At 41.1% G+C, this 25,636-nt stretch overlaps 1 protein-coding gene across 3 annotated transcripts in view; it reads left to right on the forward strand.

Annotated features, from left to right (window-relative positions):
- Nucleotides 1-3,286: 3,286 nt before the first annotated feature.
- KLHL2 (kelch like family member 2) overlaps nt 3,287-25,636 on the forward strand; it is a 62,712-nt gene continuing 40,362 nt past the window's right edge. The window contains exons 1-4 of one of the 3 annotated variants that reach the window (XM_048942361.1): nt 3,287-3,302; nt 11,073-11,198; nt 15,983-16,089; nt 20,957-21,078. In XM_048942361.1, the coding sequence (XP_048798318.1) occupies nt 11,161-11,198; nt 15,983-16,089; nt 20,957-21,078 (267 nt within the window). In that variant the 5' untranslated portion in view covers nt 3,287-3,302; nt 11,073-11,160. Of the gene's footprint in view, nt 3,303-7,869; nt 8,040-11,072; nt 11,199-13,856; nt 13,946-15,982; nt 16,090-20,956; nt 21,079-25,636 lie in introns of those variants that run through there. The other 2 variants (XM_048942360.1, XM_048942362.1) reach the window with 2 other exon arrangements.

Consider the following 25,636-nt stretch of genomic DNA (forward strand, 5'->3'; position numbering starts at 1 on the left):
TCACAGGCCATATTCTCCAAGCCCTTCCCCAGCCCTGTTGCCCTTCTCTGGACCTGCTGCAGCACCTCCATGTCCTTTCTGTACTCAGGTGCCCAAAACTGAACACAGCACTCGAGGTGAGGCCTCACCAGTGCTGAGTACAGGGCAGGATGACTTCCCTGGTCCTGCTCACCACTCCATTCCTGATCCAAGCCAGGATGCCATTGGCCTTCTTGGCCACCTGGGCACACTGCTGGCTCATATTCAGCCCACTGTCCATCAGCACACCAAGGTCCCTTTCCATCAGGCAGCTTTGCAGCCACTCCTCCCCAAGCCTGTAGGGTTGCCTGGGGTTGTTGTGACCAAAATGCAGGACCTGACACTTGGCCCTATTGAAACTCATTTGGTTTACCCTGGCCCATTGATCCAGTTTATCCAGGTCCCTTTGTAGTGCCTTTCTCCCCTCAGACAGATCAACACTGCCTCCCAACTCCCACCCAAACTTACTAAGGGTGCACTCAATCCCAAACTTTTTTTTTATTATTTTTTTTAATGAAAGTCACACATCATCTTGCGTTGCTTTGATTTATAACCAAATAAAATGGTCAACTGCGTATCTATCTCCCTACATTTTGCTTTCACAAATGGCTTTGTCCCTTTTGTTTTCAGTGGGTTTGCATTCTGAACTTGGCCAGGATGACATCTGATGTGAAACAACGTGGGGGAAAGAGAATCACAGAATCATAGAAATCACAGAAACACCAAGGTTGGAAAAGACCTACGAAATCATCCAGTCCAACCATCCACCTATCACCAATAGTTCTCACTAAAAGATATCAAGAGAGATATCAATCTAAAACATTAAGCAATTTAGAACAGTTGTTCAAACACTTATGAATCAAGAAACCTTAAATCAAGGATTTGATTCACCACTTGGAATTATCATGTAGTGGACTGGGGGTTAAAGGTTAATGCTCCAGTTCCATGGACTGTGGATAGTTCGGGTACCTGGTTCTCAGAAGAGAAGTGCATACAGTTTTAATTACTGGATTCAGAGTAATTTTTGTTGTGAGAGGTTTTAAGGATGTAAGTAAGGTTTTGATGATGTAAGATGACGTAAGCTTTTTAGGATTCTCTAATGCTCAGTTCCAGTTCCATCTTCTGACGAATGTCACAGATGTTGTTGCTTCAGTGCACCCAACTTGAAAATCTTCCCATTGCCTAACATACATTGAGTTAGGCCCATTCTTGTATTACAGCTAAGGTAAAAAGATATAGTATGGCCCAACAATTCTGTGCTATGATGTCTTTATTTGCAGATTGCCTTTATGGAAAACTAGCATAGATTAGAAACCCGGGATTAAATCCTACGCTTAGGCATAACCTCTTCCATGTCAGTAATAATTACAATATTTGGGCACCAACTTTCACAAAGAGGCCTAATACCTACTTTTGTTCCTCTCAATTTTATTTTAAATTTGGCATGAATGGAAACAGCCTTTTCACATCAAGATAAAAGGTGTAATTATTGTTGCTGTTTCTCATTCGTACTGCAGGTACAATTAGTACTTACACTATATTCAGCTCTGCGTAAAAACAGTCTGCTCTGAGAACATGGGCTTCTGACACATCCCACAAGGAATAAGAATGCAAATGAGAAGTGAAAAGGTAAATATAACAGTAAAGACGCTTGTATTTGCATGAATTGGTTTTAACAGTCCTGACTGACAGTCATACTGCACTAAATGAAGTGTATTTTCTAGATTACAGACACTTCATGGGTACTTATTTATTTCAGGCTCCTGTAAGCACTTAAAATCCTGTGGAGATTCAAAAAAGGAATCTTTCTCTCCATATTTAGCTTCTGATTTTCATACAATGCAAACTATACGTTTCCTGTAGGCTTTCTGAGGGACTGTTTACATGCGGTATAAATCATCCAATCAAACTCCACCACTTGCTATGAAGCTTTAGCTTCATAAATAAAATACCTGTTAAAATTTCTGTAGCCTTTAAATGCAAGCTATTGAAGAGAAGAGCATCGCACTGGCTTTAATAAAAACTCTTTCAGTCCTTCTCAAATTAATATACAAATTTAAAAGCTGAAGGCTTGCTGTGGCCATAGGATAATCCTGTTTTATTAGTACAAACTGCTTAGGTTTATAAAGGAGTGCAGATATAAGACTGATGAAAATGGGTAGATAAAAGTTATTACCTCTATGGAAAGACAATTTGGACTGCTTAATGCAGATAGACATAATGTAACAGTGACTGAAAGAGTTGTGAAGAAAAGAATGAGCACTCTTGCTTTCTTTATTCTACCAAATTTCCAGTTGTATTCAAGAGCAAATAATTAGAGGTTCCATAACAGATGAAACTCTTAATTTCACATGTATTTTTAGAAATTTACAACAGAAGTATAAATTAAACTTTAGAAATGAATAGCTCAGTGTATCATTTACCTTGAGATAAAGATGAATTTGTTTTAAATATTTTGAGGCTTAAGCAACCACCTACTTGGGAGGGCAAAAAGTTTACACTATGTAAAGTGATTTTTAACTATGAATTCTGTAACTTTCTTCTGACATTTCAAAATCACATCTTTTTTAATATTGTATTATAGAGGTATGACAGTAGGACAAGCATATACCTAAACCATATGTGAGAAGGGAAATGCAGAACTATTTCTGAAAATATTGGGGTTTAGATAGCATGGCAGGGTGATTTTCCTGGAAAAAGAGGAATATCAGAGATAATTTGCCTCAAGAAAACATTGGGTAAAATTAAAATAGAGAATGACATTCCAAGGAAAAAAATAGGTTTTGTTTTCCACAAATATATTTCTATTGTCTGAATATTTTCTTCAAAGATGATAAAATCAACTTGACAGGAACTAGCTTGCATAAACTATGCATAAACCATGCATAAAAGACAGGTTGATGGGCTTTGGGCAGCCTGGTCTAGTATTAGATCCAGAGATTGGCAGCCCTGCCTGTGGCAGCAAGGTTGCAGATTGATGATCCTTGATGCCCCTTCCATCTCAAGCCATTCTATGATTCTATGAACTCAGTTTCTCCCACAACAGCTAAAAATGCTTTTTGCTTTCTATTAACAACCTGTGGAAAACACATTAATATCATTGTATGGGAACAGCTGAGTCACGGCCTGAACCTCTGATTAATCACCTGAGGTGAGCCATGAGTCAGCCAGAGGAGCACAGGTGAAGGCAATTCCTAGACCTATTTAAGAGCTGGCTACCAGAGGGGAAGGATCTCTTCTGGAGATCCCCTCTTTTGGTGTCTTCTGGTGAGCTCAGCTGAAGGGTAAGCTCTTCTTATTCTCTTTTGTGATCGTTGTCTGTTTTGCCTTACTCTCTTGATTATATTGCGATTATAACATCTTGATATCTATTGATTATGCACAATTATATTGTGATTATAACATCTTGGTTATACAATCATTTTTTAATATTTTAATGTCTTTGATTTCATTGCCTCCTTACAGAAGGAAAGAGATTGTACAGTGTGTGAACTGTATCCCACTTGCTTTTTCTCAGTTTACATTTGGATGTCCCTCAAGTAGGTCCTCAAGTACTGGCCCTCCAGGCTTATTTATGTGTGTGCAAAACAACCACAGTTCCAATTGATTTTTTTCAGCGTATTCTGTCACTTTTCACAGTTTAAACTGTTCCCAATTGCTGCTTTTAGGTAAGCTCCCTATATGCATGCCTATATTCAAATATGTGAGCTGAACTTTTCTTTTGTTGTAAGCCAATCATAGGAACCACGAACTACTGAAGCAGAGAGGGCATGGGACTGGCTCCCCAGGGGTCACAGCACTGAGCTGCTGGAGCACAAGAAGCATTTAGACAGTGCTCTCAGACATCAGGTTTGAATTCTGTGTACAGCCAGGGATTGGACATGGTGGCCCCTTCCAATTCAGGATATTGTATGCCTTCATGCTGCTATGAAACTAATAGAATTTCTCTGAACAGTTATACATTCAGTAAGCACTAGATGGCAGTATAATAATTGGTTGAATGTAATTTCTGTCATTAGCTGCAGGTGTTCTCAAAAAGCTGTGTGATAGTTGATTGAATTGGTTTGAGTTACTTTACAACATTGCTGCAGGAGTATATTGGCTGTGATGGACTTACATTGGCTAAATAAAATACCTTACAGCTATTATCTACGTAGAAAACGATTTTGCTTCATTCTACAGGAAAATAACATAAAATGGACATGTTAGGCTGTAGGCAAGTATGAACAAACATAACAGTAATATATACACTTGGTTTCTTTTAAGCAAAATGATGTGGGGAAAAAAATTGCTGAGATGATTTCTAGAACAAGAGGGCTGCCTTAAGAGTATGCTTATCCACATGATATATCATTTGCTAAGAACAAGACGTTGAGAAGCCTTTTGTGTGTGCATGTAGACTGTACACAAAAACTGTACACAACTTCAGTAAGGTGTAACTCTGTGTTGATGGGTGGAGCTTTGCCTGATTTAAGTATGGGTTTCTGCTGAGTGGAGTGGTTCAGTCTCCCTTTTGAAATCCCTGCTGGGATTTCCTGTTGCTACCTTTGCACTAAGTCTAACAGCTACAAGTTGAATTTTGATGGGTTTTCTGCTGTTTCAGTGGACAGAACCCACTGAGCACAGAGCCACGACTGCCTAATCCGGTGCAGAGGATGCATCTCAAGCCTGCAAGTCTGATACTGAAAGCCTGGGCCACCTCTTTCACAGACATCTCTGATACACATGTGAAATCCAAACCTTTGCAGCACTGGGCCTCAGGCTTCCTCATACTGATCTGTACTTTGGGCCTGGGTATTTTGCAGTACTTACATGAATCAAAGACACAACCTACTCTTGCTTCCTTCTAATGCTTTCTTGCACCAGGACTTCCTCACATCCATGACACTAAAGCAAATGTGTAATTTACCAAGAACGCTCTGATCAGTTCAGCACTGATCACCAGTACCTAACTTATCCATTGCTCAGAAGTCAGAAGATTCTTACCATTGGCTCTCTTTTCCAAAACCAGGATTGAAGTATTTAAAGCCTGTATAGACTACGTGCTATATCAAGTCTTTTAGGGAATGATGTCATGTCCAAACCCTGAAAACCCAGTTCCTAACTACTCATTTTTATCGTTATTATTATAGGCAACATGAACTCTAAGGATAAATATTAGCCATCACTTATTTTCATTAAGGAACTTCTTCATAGTGAGGATGACGGAGCACTGGAACAGGCTGCCCAGGGAGGTCGTGGATTCTGTTTCTCTGGAGGTTTTCAAGAACTGCCTGGACACTTACCTGTGCAGCCTGCTGTAGGGGGCCTGCTTTGCAGAGGGGCTGGACTCAACGACCTCTAGAGGTCCCTTCCAACCCCTACAATTCTGTGATACTTGGTGCAATTACTTGAGTGGAAGAATGATGCTAGAAAATATTTAAATCATCTTATTCATGTCTAGTCATATTTAACTAACTTCAGTCACAGTACAATTTATTTGTGATAGCAGCTGTTTTGCTATTCCTCATTTCACATTTCCGACCTGTTAAGAGACTTATTCTTGCGTGACCACAGCAGCATAGTGAGTGATCCCTTAAAAACGCTCATATGCAGCTGCATTCATTTTTACTAGGATTGCTTTTCATGTCTAGGTCTCCAACTTGTGGAACAAGCTTGCTAGAATGCAGAGCTTTGCTGGCATAACTTCCTTTTTAGTGGATATACTTTGCTGAGGTGTAGCTTCTGTATTAGCAAAGCACTTTTAGTGTCAGTATATCTGAAGAACTATGCAATTGTTGATAAGCATTGTCAGCATTCTTTTTGAACGTTAAAACAAGTGGGAAGGGTCCAAATGTTACAAGAGCAGAATGAACCACGAGACTGAATTTTCCCAGTAAATGCAGTGAGTTGAATTGCTGCTGTATAAACAAACAGCTTCTTCATCTCTGTTAAGAAACACAGCCTATTTCCTTTCAAAGCTGCCTGTATACCCCCATAGTTAAATGTTGGTTGTTTGTTTTTCTCCGAGTTCTTTTCTAAGCAGAAGCAGCATTGGATCAAATAGAATCCCATAAAATTCCAAATGCTATTCAAATGCCTTTTCTCATGGCTAGATGTGTAAGCCAAAACCAGGCAATTTGGATACAATCATTTTTGTTACAGCTGTATACGATTCAAGTTCACTGAAGTGCAAAGACATTACTGCAGGAAAAAAAAGATTCCTGTTCTATTTGTGTTTGTTTCTGATGTTCTGCATCAAAAGTTACTTCTGCTAGCATCAGACATTTGGCTTAAAAAGCCAAAATAACACTGGAAGAAAATGACAGAAGTCAGAGTTTTAAAAGGCTTAATGTTCATTTAGGAATGAATATTATTAAGGAGCTCTGCCATGATAATAGGGTGCAGGACCTGCAGCTGTCTGTGTGCCAACAGGACCTATACGGAGGTAGCGTGCAAAAGCATTCCCTCATCAGCTTCCACACAAGTTTACAATGACTTCATGATCAACATCTTGGATCCCTCAACACAGTGCAGTCTGTTACTAGTAACATTCACTTGAGTGTCCTGGATAGTTAAGAGTTAGGGGGCTTGCCTTATGAGTTTACCCTGGGATACAGAAATGTGAACGTGTGATGTGACTATGACCAGAACTACCAAGCTCCCGTGGGCACAACTGATGGACTCATGTAGGAGCATGCACTCCTACAGCTGGTCCCTTTGGATTTGGCTGCCATGTAAGTGGGTTTCGTTGTTTCTTTCAAATCTTTAACAAGCAGCTCGTCTTCTCCAACACAATCCAATGGCAGATCTGCTTCTCTGTTGAGACAAATTCAAGAGATGCAAAGCCCAGGCTTCATAAAAACAGTACCAACAGCAGTGATGATTTCATTTAGAAAACCCCCCTGTGGAAATACATTTAATTTTTTTTAAGTGTTCCCAAACCAACCATCAAATAGAAGACTTGAGAAGGAAACTGAAATTGCACTTACCAAGAAAGGAACATTCCTAGAGATTGGCAAACATTATACGATAAATTAAAATGCTTTTAGTTTAACATTTCATTATCTTTCATCAGAAACTAATCTAATCAGTGACTAGAACTAAAATTACAGCATTGTAGGGTTTGGAAGGGGCCTCCAGAGATCACAGAAACACAGAATGGCCAGGGTTGGAAGGGACCTCAAGGATCATGCAGCTCCAACCCCCCCTGCCACACGCAGGGCCACCAACCTCCCCATTTCATAGCAGCCCAGGCTGCCCAGGGCCCCATCCAACCTGGCCTTGAACACCTCCAGGGATGGACGGGGCACCCACAGCCTCTCTGGGCAGCTGTTCCAGCACCTCACCACTCTCTCTGCAAAGAACTTCCCCCTCACATCCAACCTGAATCTTCCCTCCCTCAACTTCAAACCATTTCTCCTTGTCCTGCTGTTATCTACCCTTTCAAAGTGTTGACTCTCCTCCTGTTTGCAGGCTCCCTTTAGGTACTGAAGGGCTGCAATGAGGTCACCCAGCAGCCTTCTTTTCTCCGGGCTGAACAAGCCCAGCTCCCTCAACCTGTCTTCGTCGGTGAGGTGCTCCAGTCCCCTGATCATCTTCGTGGTTCTCCAACAGCTCTCTGTCTTTCTTGTACTGGGGGCTCCAGACCCGGACACAAATGTGATGATATAGATTGTTAAGAAAAACAAACAAGGCAGCAGCGTCCAGACACACACACGCCGCCCTCCCTCACCCAGCCTATTCCTTAGCATCACGTCCTCATCATCCTCAGCTGCCGACAGGTACCGAACCCTCCGCCGGCCGGCTGCTCGCACGGCTCCACTACGGCTGCGCGCCGCTGCCCGCCCCTCCTGCGGGCGGGGCCCCGGAAGTGGGCAGCACCGGCGGCTCCCGGCGGGCCGGAGGGCAGCGGGGCTCCGCCGGGCGGGCGCAGCCGGCACCCGGCAGCGGCTGGCATGGTGCTGGCGGCAGCGCGCGGTGCCCGTGTTACCCGGAGGAAGGCCGAGCGGAGCCGCCATGGAGATGCTGCTGCCGCCCGTGTGAGTGCGGCGGGAGGGCGGGCTGCGGGCTCGGAGTCGGGCCCGAGTGCCGGCTGGGGATGGGGTGACCGGCGGCGGAGCTCGGTTGAGCCACGCGGTGAGGGCTGCGGGCGGGCCTCGCGCTGCGTTCCTATAGGGGAATTAGTGTTGTTTCTTTTCTTTTTTCTTTTTTTTATTTTTTCCTCCTGATTTCTCCTTATGCCGTTCGCTCTCCGTTTGAGTCAGCGGCTGTGCGGGAGAAAAAGAAGGGAACGAGGGGCCGCGCTGCATCCCGGCCGCCCTCCGACAAGAGCGTGGGGCAGAGCTGCTCCGGGCTCCTGGGCAGCTCCGTTCTTCTGCGCTGCTCCGAGCGCACCTGTGTGTCACGTATCTGCAGCCTGTGTGTGTGGATGTGTCCGGCCGGCACCCGCTGCGCTCGTGGGGATGGAAGGAGGTGCCGCGTCCTCGTGTCACACTTAACTCGGCGGTTCCATTAGCGGAGGGCTCTGCCAGCCCGTTACTCGGCAGCGCGTTGAACTGCTGTCTCTGATTCGAGGCTTTTTTGGGGTGCTCATCACTGCTTATGTCACAGAAATAAGGGCTATACCAGGTAGCGTGTTTTTTCCCTCTGCACGACAACTCGTGTACGTGCTCTTTGCTTTGTGACTTGGCTCCTTTTGGCCATGAGCTGCATCGTCCACACGACTGAGCAAGAAACTTGGCATTGCTGTGCCAAGGTACAGTGCAGTAAGGGGTGACTGGTTTCAGTTTCGTGGAGGGACCTTACTTTGTTGGCTATTCTTTGTGGAGACTGTATTTATACAGACTGGGGGAAGATCTCGAGAGCAGCCCTGTGGAGGAGGACTTGGGGGTTCTGGTGGACGAGGAGCTGGACATGAGCCAGCAGTGTATGCTTGCAGCCCGGAAGACTCCATCAGAAGAGGGGTGGCCAGCAGGGAGAGGGAGGTGATTCGCTCTTGGCTCTTGTGAGGCCCCATCTGCAGCACTGCATTCAGGCCTGGGGACCCCAGCACAGGAAGGGCATGGAGCTCTTTGAATGCATTCCGAGGAAGACCACTAAGATGATCAGAGAGTAGAGCACCTCTCCTGTGAGGAAAGGTTGAGAGAACTGCGATTGTGTAGTGGAGAAGAGAAGGCTCTGGGGAGACCTCACTGTGGGCTTCCAGTACTTGAAAGGAGCAAGTACTCCTGTATGAACAGAAGGGGGAACAGCTGTTTACATGGGTTGATAGTGATAGGACAAGGGGGAATGGTTTTAAACTGAGACAGGAGAGATTTAGGTTAGATATTAGGAGGAAGTTTTTCCCCCAGAGGGTGGTGAGGCACTGGAACAGGTTGCCCAAGGAGGCTGTGGATGCCCCATCCCTGCAGGCATTCAAGGCCAGGCTGGATGTGGCTCTGGGCAGCCTGGGCTGCTGGTTGGTGACCCTGCACATAGCAGGGGGTTGGAACTGGATGAGAATTGTGTTCCTTCTCAACCCAGGCCATTCTATGATTTTATGACTCTATACAGGAGAGATGTGCATGGACCTGCTGAATTGCGTTCAGACCAGGGCTACAAAAATGATCCAGGGATGGAACACATCCCCTATGAGGACAGACAAAGAGCTGGGGCTGTTCGGGCTGGGGAAGAGAAGGCTATGAGGTGACCCAAGAGCAGCCTGTCAGCCTAAAGAGGAGGGCTATAAGAAGGAAGGGGCAGAATCTGATGTGGTAGGACAAGGGGAAATGGTTTCAAACTAAAAGGGGAGATTTCAAGTTGAATATACAATGTTTTTTTTTTTATGACAAGTGTAGTGAAGCACTGGAACAGATTGCCTGAGGGTGTAGTGAATGGAGACATTGAGGATTATGCTGGATGGAGCTGTGAGCAACCTAATCTACCTGTAGGTGTCCCTCATCGTTGCAGGGGAGTTGGGCTAGATGTCCTTTGAAGATTTCTTCTAAATCAAATGATTCTGTGATGAGGGGGAGTTGGAATTCTGGGTGTCAATGTATATGCTATGTTTGATTCTTGCTCAAAGTAGGTAAGTCAGTTTTTTATCTGAAATCAGACTCCTGATGCACCAGGGTTGGTTGCCCACGGCTACTGACTGTAGTGGCCAAATGTATTTTGCTTATTTTCAGTTTGGAATAAAGTTACGATAGTCCAGGTGGATGCGTTATTGATGCCAAGTATTTTCTAAGTAGGTTCATGAGGTAACTTGCGTTGTGATTGTAAACACCAAACTCATTGACTTGGATTGAAAAATGTGTTTGCTGTTTGGACAGTTCAACATAATTGTTTTCCTATGGAACTTAGTATCTAGAACTTAGCTATCTCTTATAGTAAGAGTTAAGTGTAGGTAGAGCTAGTGATTTAGCTGTTAGGTTTTTCCTCTTGCAATTTTGGTACTGTTCCTGGATGTAAGAAGAACTAAGAGGCTGGTCGCTTTTGCTTTTTGGTACAATGAATGGGTAAGCAAAACCATTCTGCTAGGGAAAGCCTGAAGAATTAAAGCAGTCATCATGCAGCCTTCCTGTCAGAGGAGATGACCTGGAAGCTGTGTGAAACAGTAAGCGAGGTTCCAGTGGCCACACAGAGCTCAGCTCTGTTTTTGCAAGTGGTCAGAGACCAAATTGATGGAATGTGTTCTGCCAGTCTGTACTGGTGGTAAACTAGAAGTTGCTGGACCGTTGCTTCTGTCCTTGTTTCAGAATGTATTGGAAGTATTTTAGGGCATTTGTTTGTGTTTCCTACAGTGGAGCTTATTGTTAGCCCTGAATGCTTCTCCAAACCTTACTAGTGTTAGTCACTAGCTTATTACTAGATAGACAATCTTACCTGCTTCCCTTTCTATCATACACTGTTGGTAAAAGGAAGAGCAAAATTGTCTGGAGTAAAGAATAAAATGAAGCATGAGTCCCATTCAAGGACAAAGGTGGCAAAAACAGAGTGATAGTCTGAGGGAGTAGGAATATTAACCTTTTCACTTTTTAAAAACTTTTTTTAAAACTTTTTTTTTTAATCTTTTTTTTTTTTCTTTTTTCCAGATGCACCAAGCTTTGCCATCAGAAGCCTCTGGATCTGAAAGATGATAACACTGAAATTCACTGTCCTGTTACAGTGAATCCGTGGCACATGAAGAAAGCTTTTAAAGTTATGAATGAGTTAAGAAGGTATTAATTCACTGTATACACCTGCCTGGAGTCTGTAAAACAGGTTTAGTTTCAATTACATTTGTGAAGTTCTAAAAATGGAACATAGAATTCCTGAAGTGTGGCTGATGAGAAAGATTATATATACAGCGAAGCGACAGCTGAATAATAGTCAAGTGATGGTAGTTGTGATGGGTGCACTATGTTTCTGTTCTTCCTAAGTTAATTGCAGCTAGGTTTCTGAGCTTGAAAAATGCATGGAGGGTGTATATAATGAGACACTATGGATCCTGTCTTTTATGTTGATCCTGTGTAGATTAGAAGTGACTTTCTAATTGAGGCTGAAGCTCTTGATATATCTGCTGTTGATTTTTGTAGAGGTCTGCAAGCTGGAAAAATGATACTTCAGTAAGCTGGAGACATAGGTCCCAGTCTAACATCTAAAACCAACTGATGGTATTCTTTCTTTTCTTAGGTATCTTTTGCACACCCACTGGGAGCAATTTGTGAACTCCCAAATCAAATATTGAAAGCTGTTTAGGTAAAATTTTGTAAGACCTTGAGTGATACTACCATCAGTTTCAGCAAAACTGGAGGACTGGTGCTAATGCTGCTTTTAGCACCCATATTGATTTATTTTCTGCATATGAGGAGGTGAGATGGTGTTGAAATGTGTGACAGCTGATAATTAGATCTCATAACTGAGCTCTGGTAGTTAGGACTCTCGACTATCACTGACAATAATTCAGCTTTATAGCTAACAGCAATAATAGAGAAATTAAATAGAATGTTTCTGCAGCATAGGTGATACTGGAGTGTGTAAAAATCCTGTAGCCCGTTGTTATTGAGATTAAAAGCTGGGAGAAGCATTACCTTATAAAAACAACAGCAATTGATACCATGTTAAGGTGTGTTATACAGGAGTTTAGATGAAGACCAGTTTCCCAAAATGGATCTTAGAATACAGCAGTTTGAGCAGTAAGGAGCCTTGTGTTGCAAGTAAAACATACATGGTCTTCCAGCAGAATGCACTGTTGAAGACCAGGGATTATTTCCAGAATACACTTGGTTTCCATGGTTACTCAAACTGGGATTGCTGTAGAAGCAGTTTGAACAATTTTCTTACATTTATAAATAGTTGAAGTTTGAACAGAAACATTGCTGTGCAAACCTCCATTTTATTTCTTTATTTAATAAGGTTGTTACAGCAAAGTTTACTGTTTAAGCCAAGTACGCCTTTTAAAATGCTGATAAGATTAGAAACATGAATTTTTGCAATAATTTCAATTTGAGATAAGAAACAGCTACATTGCAGGTATGTTTCAGACTTTCTTACTCTCAATGAAGATCTGGCATTCATCAAGTAAAAATGCTGCATTTTGTTGACTGCTTAAAGTGGTTTCCATCTCAGATTTTATTATGAGTATAGCACAAGGCAGTGTTTGCCAGAGGAACGCTTTCCAGAAGGTGAAGTGAAGAAATTGTCTGCTGAAGTGTCTAAAATGTGTTATGTTTGGAATGCTCGTGTCCACGAAGTAATACATCTTTGGCTACCACCAGGCTGCCTGGTTCTGTTAGTTCCTAAGAGGGTTTTTGAACCTGCACGTTTTGACAGACTTGGGTAATATTGTCCTTGGTAATTTTTGTCATTACTCACCGTCACCTCAGCAGTGAGTCAGATCATTAGGATAGCTAATTAGTTCTTGACACAAAAATAAGTTAACTGTAGTGCCTATCTTTGCTCTTAATTGTAATTTGCTTTTATCACAGTGGAATCTGACCTTAGCTATGTTTTTAAAAATTCCCATTCTAACAGACGAGACTCTTTCAAAATGATACTTTGAAGATCTGGGTAACGACCTTCCTCTATATGTAAGCCCACGTTAGTAAACAGTAGTGATTCATAAATCTATACTTACTTTTTTTTCCGTCTCTTATTTTCTCCTTTCATCCATGAAGGTGGCATACCACCATGGCTCTGTTTGTTCAGTCACTCTCTACTAGAAGACTATTACAACATTGCTTCAGAAAGCAAACTTTTCTAAAGTTAGTTAGTGAGTGGAATGTGCTGTGCTGCTGTGGGAGCCACAGGGTGCTTGTGAGGAGTGTACTGTTAGTTGGTAAGCTTGTTTCTTTGTCTAATACTTGACAAACTTGTCAGTTTATGTATGTCAGCAGAAGGCATAGTTGCCTAGTGCAGTTCCAGGCAAGAGATGTATTGGGTCTGCACTAAGTTGCTGCGTCAATGTAGTGCTGTGTAGTTAATCAGCTGGAATTTGGTGTTGATGTAATTCTGTTGCTTCTGGCTTGGATAGCTTTGATATTTCTGTTCAGCTGAGAGTAAAACCTTTTGTTAGTGTTGGCAGATTAAACAGAAGTGTCTGAGAAAGCTGGGTAATTGGTAGTAACTGGTAACTTTTTTTTTCTTTGTGTTGTGGTTGTGTCAGTTTTTGTTTGATAAATTTAACGATTGCTCTAAAGCTTCTCCTAATTCTCTGCTTAATCTGGATGTGGTCTGGTCTGGATTACTTTGTATTACATGGTTTTTTAAAATAATAGCCATATGGCACACTGTAGTAGAAATGCTAAGTCTGAACCAGTGATTGAGCACCTGGAGGGAAGGCAGGGCCAGCTCAGGTGCATGCAGTGCACTGAGTGACTGGAAGGTTGGAGCCAGGATCCACCCCTTCCCACACCTCATTTAAGGGCTGGCAGTGAAGGCAAGGTTATCTTGCTGGAGATCCCTGCCTCCCTGAGGCCTTCCAACTGTAAGCAGTTCTGTCCTTCATTTCTCTGTCTGTGAGTGCTGCGTTTGGGCTCATCCTCATTTGTTGCGGCCAAAGACTTTGCCACCCCACTATTATCACTGTATTTTCCATCATCTTATAGGGTTACACGCACTAAAGAGATTTGGGTAGTTGCTATAGATTCTGAGCTGAAAGGGGAAAAAAAATCCAGTGCTGGGGTTGCAGTGTGACCACAGAGTTTAGTTGTGGCTGCCAAGGTTTATGGTGTGTGGCCTCCACAAGGCTTGCTTTCTTGAGGCTGTGATCAAAGAAATTGCATGATTGCAGAGGCTGAGCAGTTAGAGTATTTTCTTGAGACCGAGGTGAATATCTGAGCAGTTTGGCTGACAGCTCCCATTCTGTGTAAGAGCAGAAATGCAACTGCTTACCTGAATCTTTGTTGCTGCTCTGTGTTGTAGTTTCAGATTATGAAAGAAACATGGAATGGTTTTGTTGGAAGGGCCCTTAAAAATCATCTAAATCCAATCTCTGTTCATGGGCAGGGCTGCCACCCACCAGATCGGGCTGCCCAGGGCCCCATCCAATCTGGGCTTCAATACCTCCAGGGATGGATGAGGCATCCACAGCTTCTCTGGGCAGCTGTGCCACCCTCTGAGTAAAGAATTTCCTCCTAATATCTAATCTAAATCTCCCTTCACAGTTTAAAGCTGTTACCCCCCTTGTTCCCTTTGTCCTATCTCTGTGCTCCCTGGTAATGAGTCACTCTCCAGTTTTCTTTTAGTCTTCCTTCAGCAGAGGCCACAATGAGGTTTCCCCAGAGCCTTCTCTGCCCCAGGCTGAACAAACTCAGCTTCCTCAACCTTTCTTTGTAGGTAGGGTGTTCTGGCCCTCTGATTATCTTTGTGACCCTATTCTGGGGTCTGTCAGAAGGCTTGCCTTCTAATTACCATATATATTCTGGAAAGGTGGTTTAAAACAAACAAACAAACAAAAAACCACAAAAAAATGCATTTCAAATATACTGAGAATAAGGGCAACCGGATTGACACACAGCTCTAACTCTTTCCTTAAGCAATACATGCTGTTAAGGCATGCTGTCTCCCTCATCCCTTGTTATGTGTTACCCTGGCTCTGCATTATGTCATTTATATGCTACTTCTACACAGAGAGACTGCTAAAATAGGAAGGAAAGAAAAAGATGTCTATACTTTGGCTACATAGATGCTGGGAGAATGTAGGCTTTTGGTGTTTTGTATGTTTTCCTTTCCTTCTATTGTGCAAAATTAAATTATGAAGAGAATGCTTTGTGGTGGATTTAACCAGAAGCAGTATATCTAATAGCTGTAAACTGTGTTGGAAACATTTGTGCCATGCGTGGCTCTAAAGAGGTACTGTATTACTGCAGTAGAAGGGGGAGGAAATTGGTAAGGTTGAGAATGCAGGTGGATGTAATGAAGATAAAAAATTGAGCAACACATAATTGTGGTAAATTGTAAACTAGCTTGAGTGGAAAAAACGATTGCTACTGTTTATATGATAGATGCTTGGAAAGCAGAAAATATAATTAGTGATTTTTCAACAATTAAGTAGGTATGAGTTTCCAGTGAAATCCGATATGAGCATCACAACTGAATTTTTGGATTCTGTATTATCTGTAAAGTCTTATTTCTTAACTCAGTATTTTATTTTTAGTGTCTGTGTATATCCAAGTCTTTATTTTTTATTTCACTGCAGGTATTTGAAGAAGCCCAGCCTTCCAGTGAGGAGGTTTTAAAATTGGGCTGATGTCAATTTCTGTTCTTCAGTGCAGGAAACTTAGCTGTGAAAGAAATCACAATTCGGTTGTTTGACTTTTGGGAAGTTGTGTATACCCAAGCACCCCCTGCATCCCTTCTGAGTAACATCCCTGCCATTTTGTAGCGTGTTGAAAAACAGTGCTTTATCAACCTTGTAAGCCTGCCTGTTTTGAGGGCACAGAAGGAGAAATGACATGTTATTTTATACTGTTCTGCTGTGGTTCACATATGTGAAATGACTTTCTCTGACTTTTCTATCTAGTCAAAACTTGCTGTGTGATGTGACAATAGTGGCTGAAGACATGGAAATTGCAGCGCACAGAGTTGTGCTAGCCGCCTGCAGCCCCTACTTCCACGCCATGTTTACAGGTACCAAATGTTTCAGCATTTATTGTGTTCTAATCCAATCCAACCGTGTAATTCACAACATTGTGTGACCTCTGCTTTTTAGGATCTCATTTAAATTTCTAGGTAAGACAGCGGGAGCTTTTAAAGATGAATTTGCTTGCAATCTGAGGACATGCTGGCAATTTAATCTGCTAGCATTGCAAATACTTTTTTGAAGTATTCATTATTTACAGTAATTTACACGCGAAGTAAGCTGGGAGTAGTAGAGTGGTTACACTTCTGAAAGCTGCAGTAACGTACAAATTATGGTTAAAATAACTTTCATGTGAATTCTGAAGTAAGTTATGTCCTTTAACAACTACTGTTGCATTCTTCAGCCCCTGTATGTTCTAGGCTGTTAATAGATACGAAAGCTTTCTGAGGCTTTGGCAGCCTGTAGCTGCAGTGCATGTTTCAGTACTCTCAGGATAATTCTTTGTGACAGATGTGCTCTGCATCATTGCCACAACTTTTCAGAGCAGGCTTGATTCTGCCTCTGCTTGCTCTGTCCTGGCCAAGTTGCTCCAGGAATGCCAGAAGGCTTGCAAGGCTTAGTCAGATTCATAGTGCCCTACAGCTGAATTGCTGTTCTGTGGGTTTAATTTCACGATGGTTATAAATGACACTGAAATGTGGAATTCGGTGTCAAAGTGAGAATGCTATTAAATGCATGTTAAAATTAATTTCTGAAGTTTTATCTGTTCCTTTTAAAATCTTGTGCTGCTTCGGTTCTTAATGTTGACTGCTTGAAATTAAGAGAATTCTCTGTAATGTTTTACTTCAGGCTCAAAAGTAGGAAGAAAAAAATATATGGCTCTTGGCATGCCAGTCTGCAAGCAAAAAGAAGTTTTAATAATTCTCATTGCATGCAGCTGGAAGAACAATGTAATTTGACATACTGTTGTGTACTGGGAAGCAGATGATTATTAGCAAGCACTTCAATGAAACTAAAGAAGTCTGTAGTTCAGTATAGTCTTTGTATGGGAACTGCTGAGTCACGGCCTGAACCTGTGATTGATCACCTGAGGTGAGCCATGAGTCAGCCAGAGGAGCTCAGCTGAAGGCAATTCACCTGTGCTGCCAGGAGGGGCTGCACCCCTCCTGGACCTATTTAAGAGCTGGCTACCAGAGGGGAAGGATCTCTTCTGGAGATCCCCTCTTTTGGTATCTTCTAGTGAGCTCAACCCAAGGGTAAGCTCTTCTACTTATTCTCTTTTGTGATCCTTGTTTGCTTTGCCTTACTCTTTTGATTATATTGCAATTATAACATCTTGATATCTATTGATTATACACAATTATATTGTGATTATAACATCTTGGTTATACAGTCTTGATGTTATGCACATATACTATGATATAATCAAAGCTAAAAGAGGAGTCACTACTAGCAGAAACAAATGCTTTAAAGAGTTTCCATTTAATAACAGTTCTTCGAGTAATTCAGATTTGCATCTGTGGTTGTTACAAACATTCCAGGTGACTGACACACATTGCTTCTTAACTTTTGTACTTTCTCTGAAGTGGAAAGTTAGAACAACTGTTTCTGTAGTTCATCACCTAAGTAATGAAGAAATCAGTTCTGTGTTAAAGATCATTTTTTACTGGCTCTCACATGGAAAATACTCTTTACTCAGGGTGTGGTTCTATATGATCCTTTCTGTGGCATACAAAAGCCTGGTTAAGGCACTTCTGCTTGCCACTGACTGCCCTTTCTATAGAGAAGTTTATTCTCCCTTAGGAGCGCAAATGCAATGGTTCTCTGAATGAAATCACTGAAACCACAATTTTTCCCTTCCTTTGCTCCCTCTTGAGAAGTTTTGCTTGTTTTAGGTTTTCAAAGGTAGGTCTGCATTGAGCCCCTGTGACATGGGAGCTGGGAACACTCATCTGAGGAAAGAGTGAGAACTTGTTAACCCATGCATCTATGGCACTGTTTGTGTAGTTGGTGAACCAAATGGATGGGAATTTAAGTAGAAATCGGGTTTGGCTTCAAAATATTACCATTATATGCTGTGCTTAGCAAAGACCAAGTGTGTTGTCAGTGTCTTTTAGCTATTTTCCACAAACACAATCCCATAGTTCATGATAATTATCTCTGTGAATTCTGGAGTTGATACTTCTCAGGGGGAATTGTATTCTAATGCAGTGATCTGCAAGTTCAAATAAGTTTGATAGTTTAAACAGCTGCAGGGTTACTCGCTCTTGACTAAAAACTAGAAGCTTCACTCTAGGCACACGTTTGCAGGTTGCTTCCATCTTTTTCTGAGTCATTAGGTAATCACAGCAGCGCAGGGCAAGGTACAGCATTAGCTGCAATCAAGATTTCTGATTCTTGTTTCCTTCCAGTTTGTGCTTGCAATGACAGAAGTAGTCTTATTAAATACCCAAAAAGAAAGAGTTAATGTCTTTTAAAGTTACACAACTGAATAAGTTAGTAACAGTGATCTTGTAAGAAAGACCAGAGGGGAATAAAGATTAAATGTCTTGTACTGTGTTACAAGGAATACTTTTTTTCTGTGAATTCTTCAGAAATATTGGTTGTAATCCTAAATTAAATATGCTTAAATGGTTAGAGGAGAAGATTATAAAACATCAGTGAAGGAGCACTTCAGCGGCCCTATAGCCTTGACTTGAGACAAGGGTGGCCTGCATTTGTTTTCTGTTCTGCCACAGCAGTTATCCTTAGGCAATTACTTGCTTTATTCTCCAGTTGTAAAATTCTATTGAAAAAGAAAACAAAACAAGAAGAGCAAAGCAAGCAAACGCACGCGTTCCTTATGTTGCTGTATAATATTGGCTTTTTAGATGGCCTTTTGATAACTTCAGCTCCGTTTTTGCTCTGCTGTTCCTGTTCAGGAGAATTGACCAGCCCACTATTTCCCTTTCTGTGTCATTGACAGCTCTGTGAGGATGTTGTGGTGCAGCTGCCCATGACATGAGTTCTTAAGAAGGTTGCATTCTAAACTAAGAATGCCCAGCAAGTGGGTCAGTGGTTATCTGTGTATGACCTGTTAAACAAAACGACCTGCATCATGAGAAGGCTGGTCCAGCATCATAGGAACACTGCATGGCCTTCTGGCATGAAAGAATTTTTTTCCCCCTCTGTGGATGCTGAACTCTGTAATTAAATAGAGAAGATGCCTATCCATGGCTTTAGAAGCCTTGACACAAAATCTGAAAACAAAACTAATATGCTTGCAGAATATCAAACTCTGCTCGCCTACATACAGTTTTCCCAAAGGACCACCTCCACAGCAGCTTGCATAATAAGTGACTTGCTGCTTGCAAGCTCTGAAGATCAATAGGTTTAATCTGTGTCAAAAAAAGTAGCTTAAACTTCAAATAGAGGACTCTGCAAAGAATACACTGCAGTGATCCTTCACAGGTATACGGAAATGTTTCAGAAGAGCAGCAGAAAAGGAAGTTCGATGGGAGCTGAATTTTGTTCTTTCATGTGGTTCCTCACCAGTGCTTTCCAGAACTCTAATGTTAAGTGCTGCCATTAAGCAGAAATGCATTTCTATAAGTGATCCTATATGCTTCCTATCAACCGAAGAGTTGATTTTAAAATGCATTCCTTAGTATTCAGCTTAAAGAAAATAAAATGAAGGCGTGAATAACAGTAATGAAATTCTCAGTGATGAGCTGCGTGCACTATTTGTTGTTGTTCCTAGAAGACCACAGGATAACAAACAACAAAAATGTGTGTACTTCAATAAGGAGATGTCAGCAATGTTAAACATCTACTGGTTCACTTCCGTGTCTTGTCTCCTTTTATTACTGTGTGGGTTAAATTTCCTACCTCTCAATACCCTTTTCTCTGGATAATAGGGGAAGAAAAAGTATATCTGATATAGAAGAATTGCAGATGTATGTATCCAGAGATCATGATGTACTTTTCCAAGGTGAAACTTTCATGTCTATACCCAGTGTGCTTCACGTTTCACGCTACTGTGTGAAAAGGGTTACAGGTCTCAGACATCCAGACGTGTGGTTGGTCACTGGGGAGTAATGCAGTCTTTTCTTCAAAATTTATCTTGAGACAATGATTTCAGATACAAACATAATATTGCATTTTGAGAGCATTATCTGTAGGCTGTAGGTATTAGCTGTAGGTATCCCTGTTCATTGCAGGGGAGTCGGACTGGATGACCTTTTAGAGTCCTTTCAGACCCAAAAGATTCTATGATTCTATCAGATATTAGGAAGTGGAAGCTGTTTTGCAGGACTTTCTATGAAGATCAGTTGTGGCATATGGCCAGCGTGTCAGCCTCCACAAAATGAGGTCCAGCAAGTTTTTTCATGCATACCTTTTAACTTAGTTAGAGTTTTGACTGTTAGAACTGAAGCAGAAGTGAAATTGTGAAGGGAATAATAAGCAGGCAAGCAAAGAAATACATATATTAAGCCTTCTGTGGGGATAGATTTTCTTTTCTTTTTTAAAATTCAGTGACTCCAGACTGCATTAGGCTTGTTCCTTAGATTAAGAAGTTAAAAAAAATCAAGAGTGTGTGATAGGTTGGTTTGCTAGCAGAACATTTTTGTATGCATTTGAATAGTCTTATTTAGGTATAATGGTAATATTTTATTGATGCTGTAAATGGGTGAAAATGGATCGTCTGCATTAAAAGCATTAACCCGTGTAGCGTTCACGTGATGGGAACAACAAAATCTTCCTTTCTGTTTGGAGGGAGGGAGGAAAGAAATTCAATTCTTATTTAAATGTCTTTATTACTACAACTGATCACACACACAAATTTCTGCTGTCGTCAGGAGTCATTACTGTTAAACTGTTGAATTTGTCCTGTGTCTCTGCCTAATGTACTTAACAATCACAATGTATTTGTAGGTGAGATGAGTGAAAGCCGAGCAAAGAGAATTCGAATAAAGGAAGTTGATGGCTGGACCCTAAGGATACTTATTGATTATATTTACACTGCTGAAATTCAAGTTACAGAAGAAAATGTGCAGGTAAGACCAAGGATAACTTCTGCAGCAGAAGGGATGTAATCCACAGAGTCATCTAATTTGTCAGTATGGTTCAGCTCTGGCAAGGGAGATGTCATCTGCAAACTGCAAGTTTTTCAGACCCTGTGCTTACAAAGCAAGCAGTCATGCCATGTAAATTCTGGGTCATGTTGCAAGACTGAAGTAAATGAAGTCTGTTGACTTTAACGTGCTTTGGAACCCAACCTTATGTAATACAGTAAAATAGATGATCTACTCAGCCTAAAAATTAATGCTGTCAGCCACCTCTGTACCACCCCCTTCGTGATACTTCAGTGCAATTTACATAAACAAAAGGAGATTTGCTCATGTCTTCCAGTTAGTGTTCTGTTTGTCAGATTTTTTTCTGTCCTTCAGAATAAATTATTTTCTCCTGCTTGGTCCCTGTATCTACTCGGTGGCCAGTCATGCAAGAATTTGTAGCTTGTTCTGCTATTTAAATCAACTAATATCTAGCATGAAGGTTTTTGCCCATCCTACACAAGCAGTGCTGATCAGTTTTTCTAATCAGCTGTGCCAAAAGCTAAAGCCTCACTTAGAACAGAGCAAACATGAGCTTAGAAAAATAGGGTTTATGAGGACCTGGTTGGAATTTACTTTCACTGTCTTCTGAGATTCATCATAGATTTTTGGTAAATTAAAAAGTAGTTGCATAACAGTTATGTTTAACTGTCTTTTCCTTCCAGCTTCTATGCCCTTGTTTCTGCTTTTGCTCTATGCTAGATTGCTAGCAGTTCTTTTGTTGCTCTTGCAGGACACAAATAATGTTTCTCTATTTGGCACTGAGAACTTTTGTTGCAACTGTGCATTCTGAAATCAACAGCTTTTAGTGGGCATTAGGTTGAGATTAAAAGCTTTCTTGTTAGCTACTGAGTCAGCTACAGATGGAGTCATAGGTATTTTTTGTGCTTGATTGAAGGCCTAGCAATGAGATTTCATACTATCAGTATGAAATATTCTACTACTAAGCTCGTTTTAAATCATGCCATAAGTCTTTTGATTCTGCAAGATTGAATTATTGTTATCTTCTAAAAGAGTTGTTTACTTTATGTTCCTTGATGGATGTACGTAGTGCAGCCTGTCTGGATTTATGCTGTATTTTGCCAATCTGGTGGTTGTACAAATCTGTTTCGCTGTAGCAGGCCTTGGGCGAAATCCAACGGTGTCAGATACTCCCTAGTTGATCTCTTCTGGCTTGGTCATGCTGGCTTTTCATCCTAGAAGCAGGATGTTCTGTCTTACTTACACACCTTAATGGCCGTAATCTGGTACTGCTGAAGCATGTCGGACTGGATTTAAGAGGCAGCCTGTTGCATCTTGGCTGTAGGTGTATGACCTGGGAGGGTGCATTTTAATCTGATGTTACCAATACTGGTTCTTATCTGTTCATGGGATCAGAAGGGTGCTGTTCTATTTTTCCTTGTACAAGACACATTAAAGTTTCTTGTGCTCTCCAGGTTTAAGCCTCCCAAATCTGGTACAGTTTTCATTTTCATAGCTCCTGATATCCTGACTACCTGAAGATGCATTTAATAATATTGTGCTTGGTAAAACAAATAATGTGGTGTGGTGAGGAATATTGCAAGTTTATGGGTAGTTAAATATTGGGAAGACAGGGAAGACAGTCAAGACGTTGTTGGTGAATATACTTATTATAGGACTGGTAATTAATATAAAGGTTATTATTTTGCTGTCTTCGTCTTTATTAGTGCTAGATAGTACTATTTATTTGCATTACAGGAGAACCAAGCACTACAGATAAAGCCTGACACACTGATGCAAGACTTCCTTTAAGTTTGAAAACTGAAGTGAAACAAGTATAAAAATCTGCAAACTCAAAATCCTAGTGTAGACTCTTCAGGCCTCACTTAAAGCTATGTCCTCTTGATAAACATGTTACGTGGTCTAGCTCTTAATTTCCTATCTGTAACAGAAATAAATACGGCTAAAAAGTATTGTGAAATGTTGTAAAGGTTCAGAATTCGTGGCTTCTCAATACAGATCCATGAAAACATAAGATGCCATGCCTCTAACTTTTTAATATTCAAGCTAATGCAGCTTAATTGAGCTTCAACTTGGAGATAGCTTCTTGAAGTTCTTATTCTGATATCCTTCATGGAATTTCAAGTGTGTTATTCTTTCTTTTCTCATCATACATAGTAAGAATTGGTATGAAATTCATTTCTAATATGTGATGCTCAAAAAAGGCAAGAATGCTTCACATTAAAGTAAGGCAGAATTGCTAAGCAGTCTTTGGTGCTAAAATAGCTGTGTTGTATATTCATGAAAACTAATTACAAATGATACTCAGTGGTGTAGGCAAGCTCACTAGCCGTCAACAGGCAAGTAACTGAGCTGCTTTCATTAATATCTTACTTGATATAGGCATGAATGGGAGTCTTCTCTATTAAAGTGCCTTCTGAAGTTCTAAGTGAAAAAACGTTCTTCTTTCCCACTGTTGTTATTGCTTGTATGTTTCTCAGCAAGGGAGACCAAGAAAAGTCCAGTGCAATCAATAACTGAGGAGAAAAACGCATTCAGTGCATCCAACTATCAAAACTGGAAGAGGCCCTCAGCACTGCTTGTTATCACTGCATTAGTTAAACATAAAAGAGCATTTGTTCTTTTCAGCAGTTTGCAGTTCTGTGTCAGTAGGTTCTCCCCCACCCCTCCCAACAGTTGGACAGCTGGTGTATGAAAAAGATGCATACATGCTCATGATTTTTTCTCCCAGTATTTGTTCTTCATTTTAAGTAAGTTATTTTATCGTTCTTTCCTAATGGCACTCGCTTTGCTTAATGCAGTAATGTCATTCCTGTCATTTTTACACATTGATTGTCTGTACTACTCTGTTTTTCCTTCTATGCTTTTTTCCTCCAGAAATCAGCTGTCAGACAATACTGTATCGCATTTTCACGTTTGAAGCAGGGATCATAGAAGTCAATGTCTTCAGAAGGCTAATCAATTTTCTCACACAGCAGTTTTTTTCAGCTGCATATAGATATTAACTACATGCAGTACTCAATGTGGGAGAGTCAGTCACTATAAGAAGCTCATGCTTGAATAACTCTACCACACTGTGCGTATTTTAGCATGTATTTAGTCAGCCTTACACCTAGGGCCTCTACTGAATACAAATACATCAGAGCAGGAGCATGAGAAGAAATTCCTGCATTCATAGTCTGTGGTTTTGGTATCAGCTTTAGAGGTCAGTCTGATATGAGTTGTGTACAATGTGGTTGTGGTAAATGCGGTATAAAGTTCTGGACATCAGTTGGGTCCCTTTCTGGTTCTGTGCTATGACTGTGTGTTCCTATGGTTGTGATGATAAAACAGTTTTCTGAACTATATTATAAACCAGATCACTGAACTGAGCTAAAAAAAAATTCAGTGCTTTCCTTTACGTGTTTTTCTGAGGTATTATTTTTAACTTGTTTTCTTGCTGCCTGGGGAAAACCTTACACTCAGCTTCACTTTGGGCCTACCAGCAAACATATTGCCTTACTTTAGAACAAGAAGCGAGCACGAAAGATAGCAGAAGGGAAAATCACAAATCCTAGTAATATTCCAAAGCTCTTTCTTGGCATATTTTTCTCTTTGAAGAATTTTGCTACGTACAACCAACAAAAATCCCAAATCCTGGGTGTGATTTTTTTTTTTTAAAGTACTATTTCTTGTACTCATTTTTTGAAATTAATTCAGTGACAATGTTTAAACAATAATAAATAAACATACGGTACAGATGTATGCTTCCTTTATAACTCTTAACTACTCAGGCACAGATTGCCATCTGAAATATAGTGCGTGCTTCCATTCGGATTGTGTTCTAGGGCGTGATGATGAGAGTTGCCAGCATGCTAAAGGTGCTGTAAGGACAAGACTACTTCTGTCATGCATAGTCTTTTCTGGGTACTAATTTAGAGGCAAAAATAAAATTCTGTGCGGCATGTAACGTTCCTTATTCATTCTTCTGTCGAACTCAGGATCAAAATGCTTGGAATAAATAGTTATATTTAGAAGTGGTCTGTTTGTGATGTATCACCTACGGTTTGGTGTGGGTTGGATGTATAAAATATCACTGTTTGAGGGCTAGCAGTTCCTTTTGAAACTGGTGCGTTACCAGAACGACCGAGTTGGTAACAAAATTGTGATGGTTTCAGATTCCTTCCTTTTGTACCTTTTCCACTAAGGACAGATTCAACAGTTTATTGGATTTCAATTAAGAATGTGGTTCAGGATCATAGAATCACAGAATGTCTTGAGTTGCAAGGGGTGTTAAAGCCCATAGGTTTTCATCTCCCCACAGTATGACACTCACTAGATTAGGCTGCCCAGTGCTTTGTGCAACATGGCCTTGAATGCCTCCAGGGACGGCATCCACAGCTTCTTTAGGCCACTTAGTGGTAATGGGATTACTATCTCAACAAATTACTGCTTATCAGTTGAACACTGACAATTGTATGTGCTTTTTAGCTTGAAGAAAATACGAAATAACTTGGTATGAGCCAGTCTATAAGACTCA

Source organism: Lagopus muta, chromosome 4 (genome assembly GCF_023343835.1).
Source record: "Lagopus muta isolate bLagMut1 chromosome 4, bLagMut1 primary, whole genome shotgun sequence".
NCBI classification, from domain to species: Eukaryota; Metazoa; Chordata; class Aves; order Galliformes; family Phasianidae; genus Lagopus; species Lagopus muta.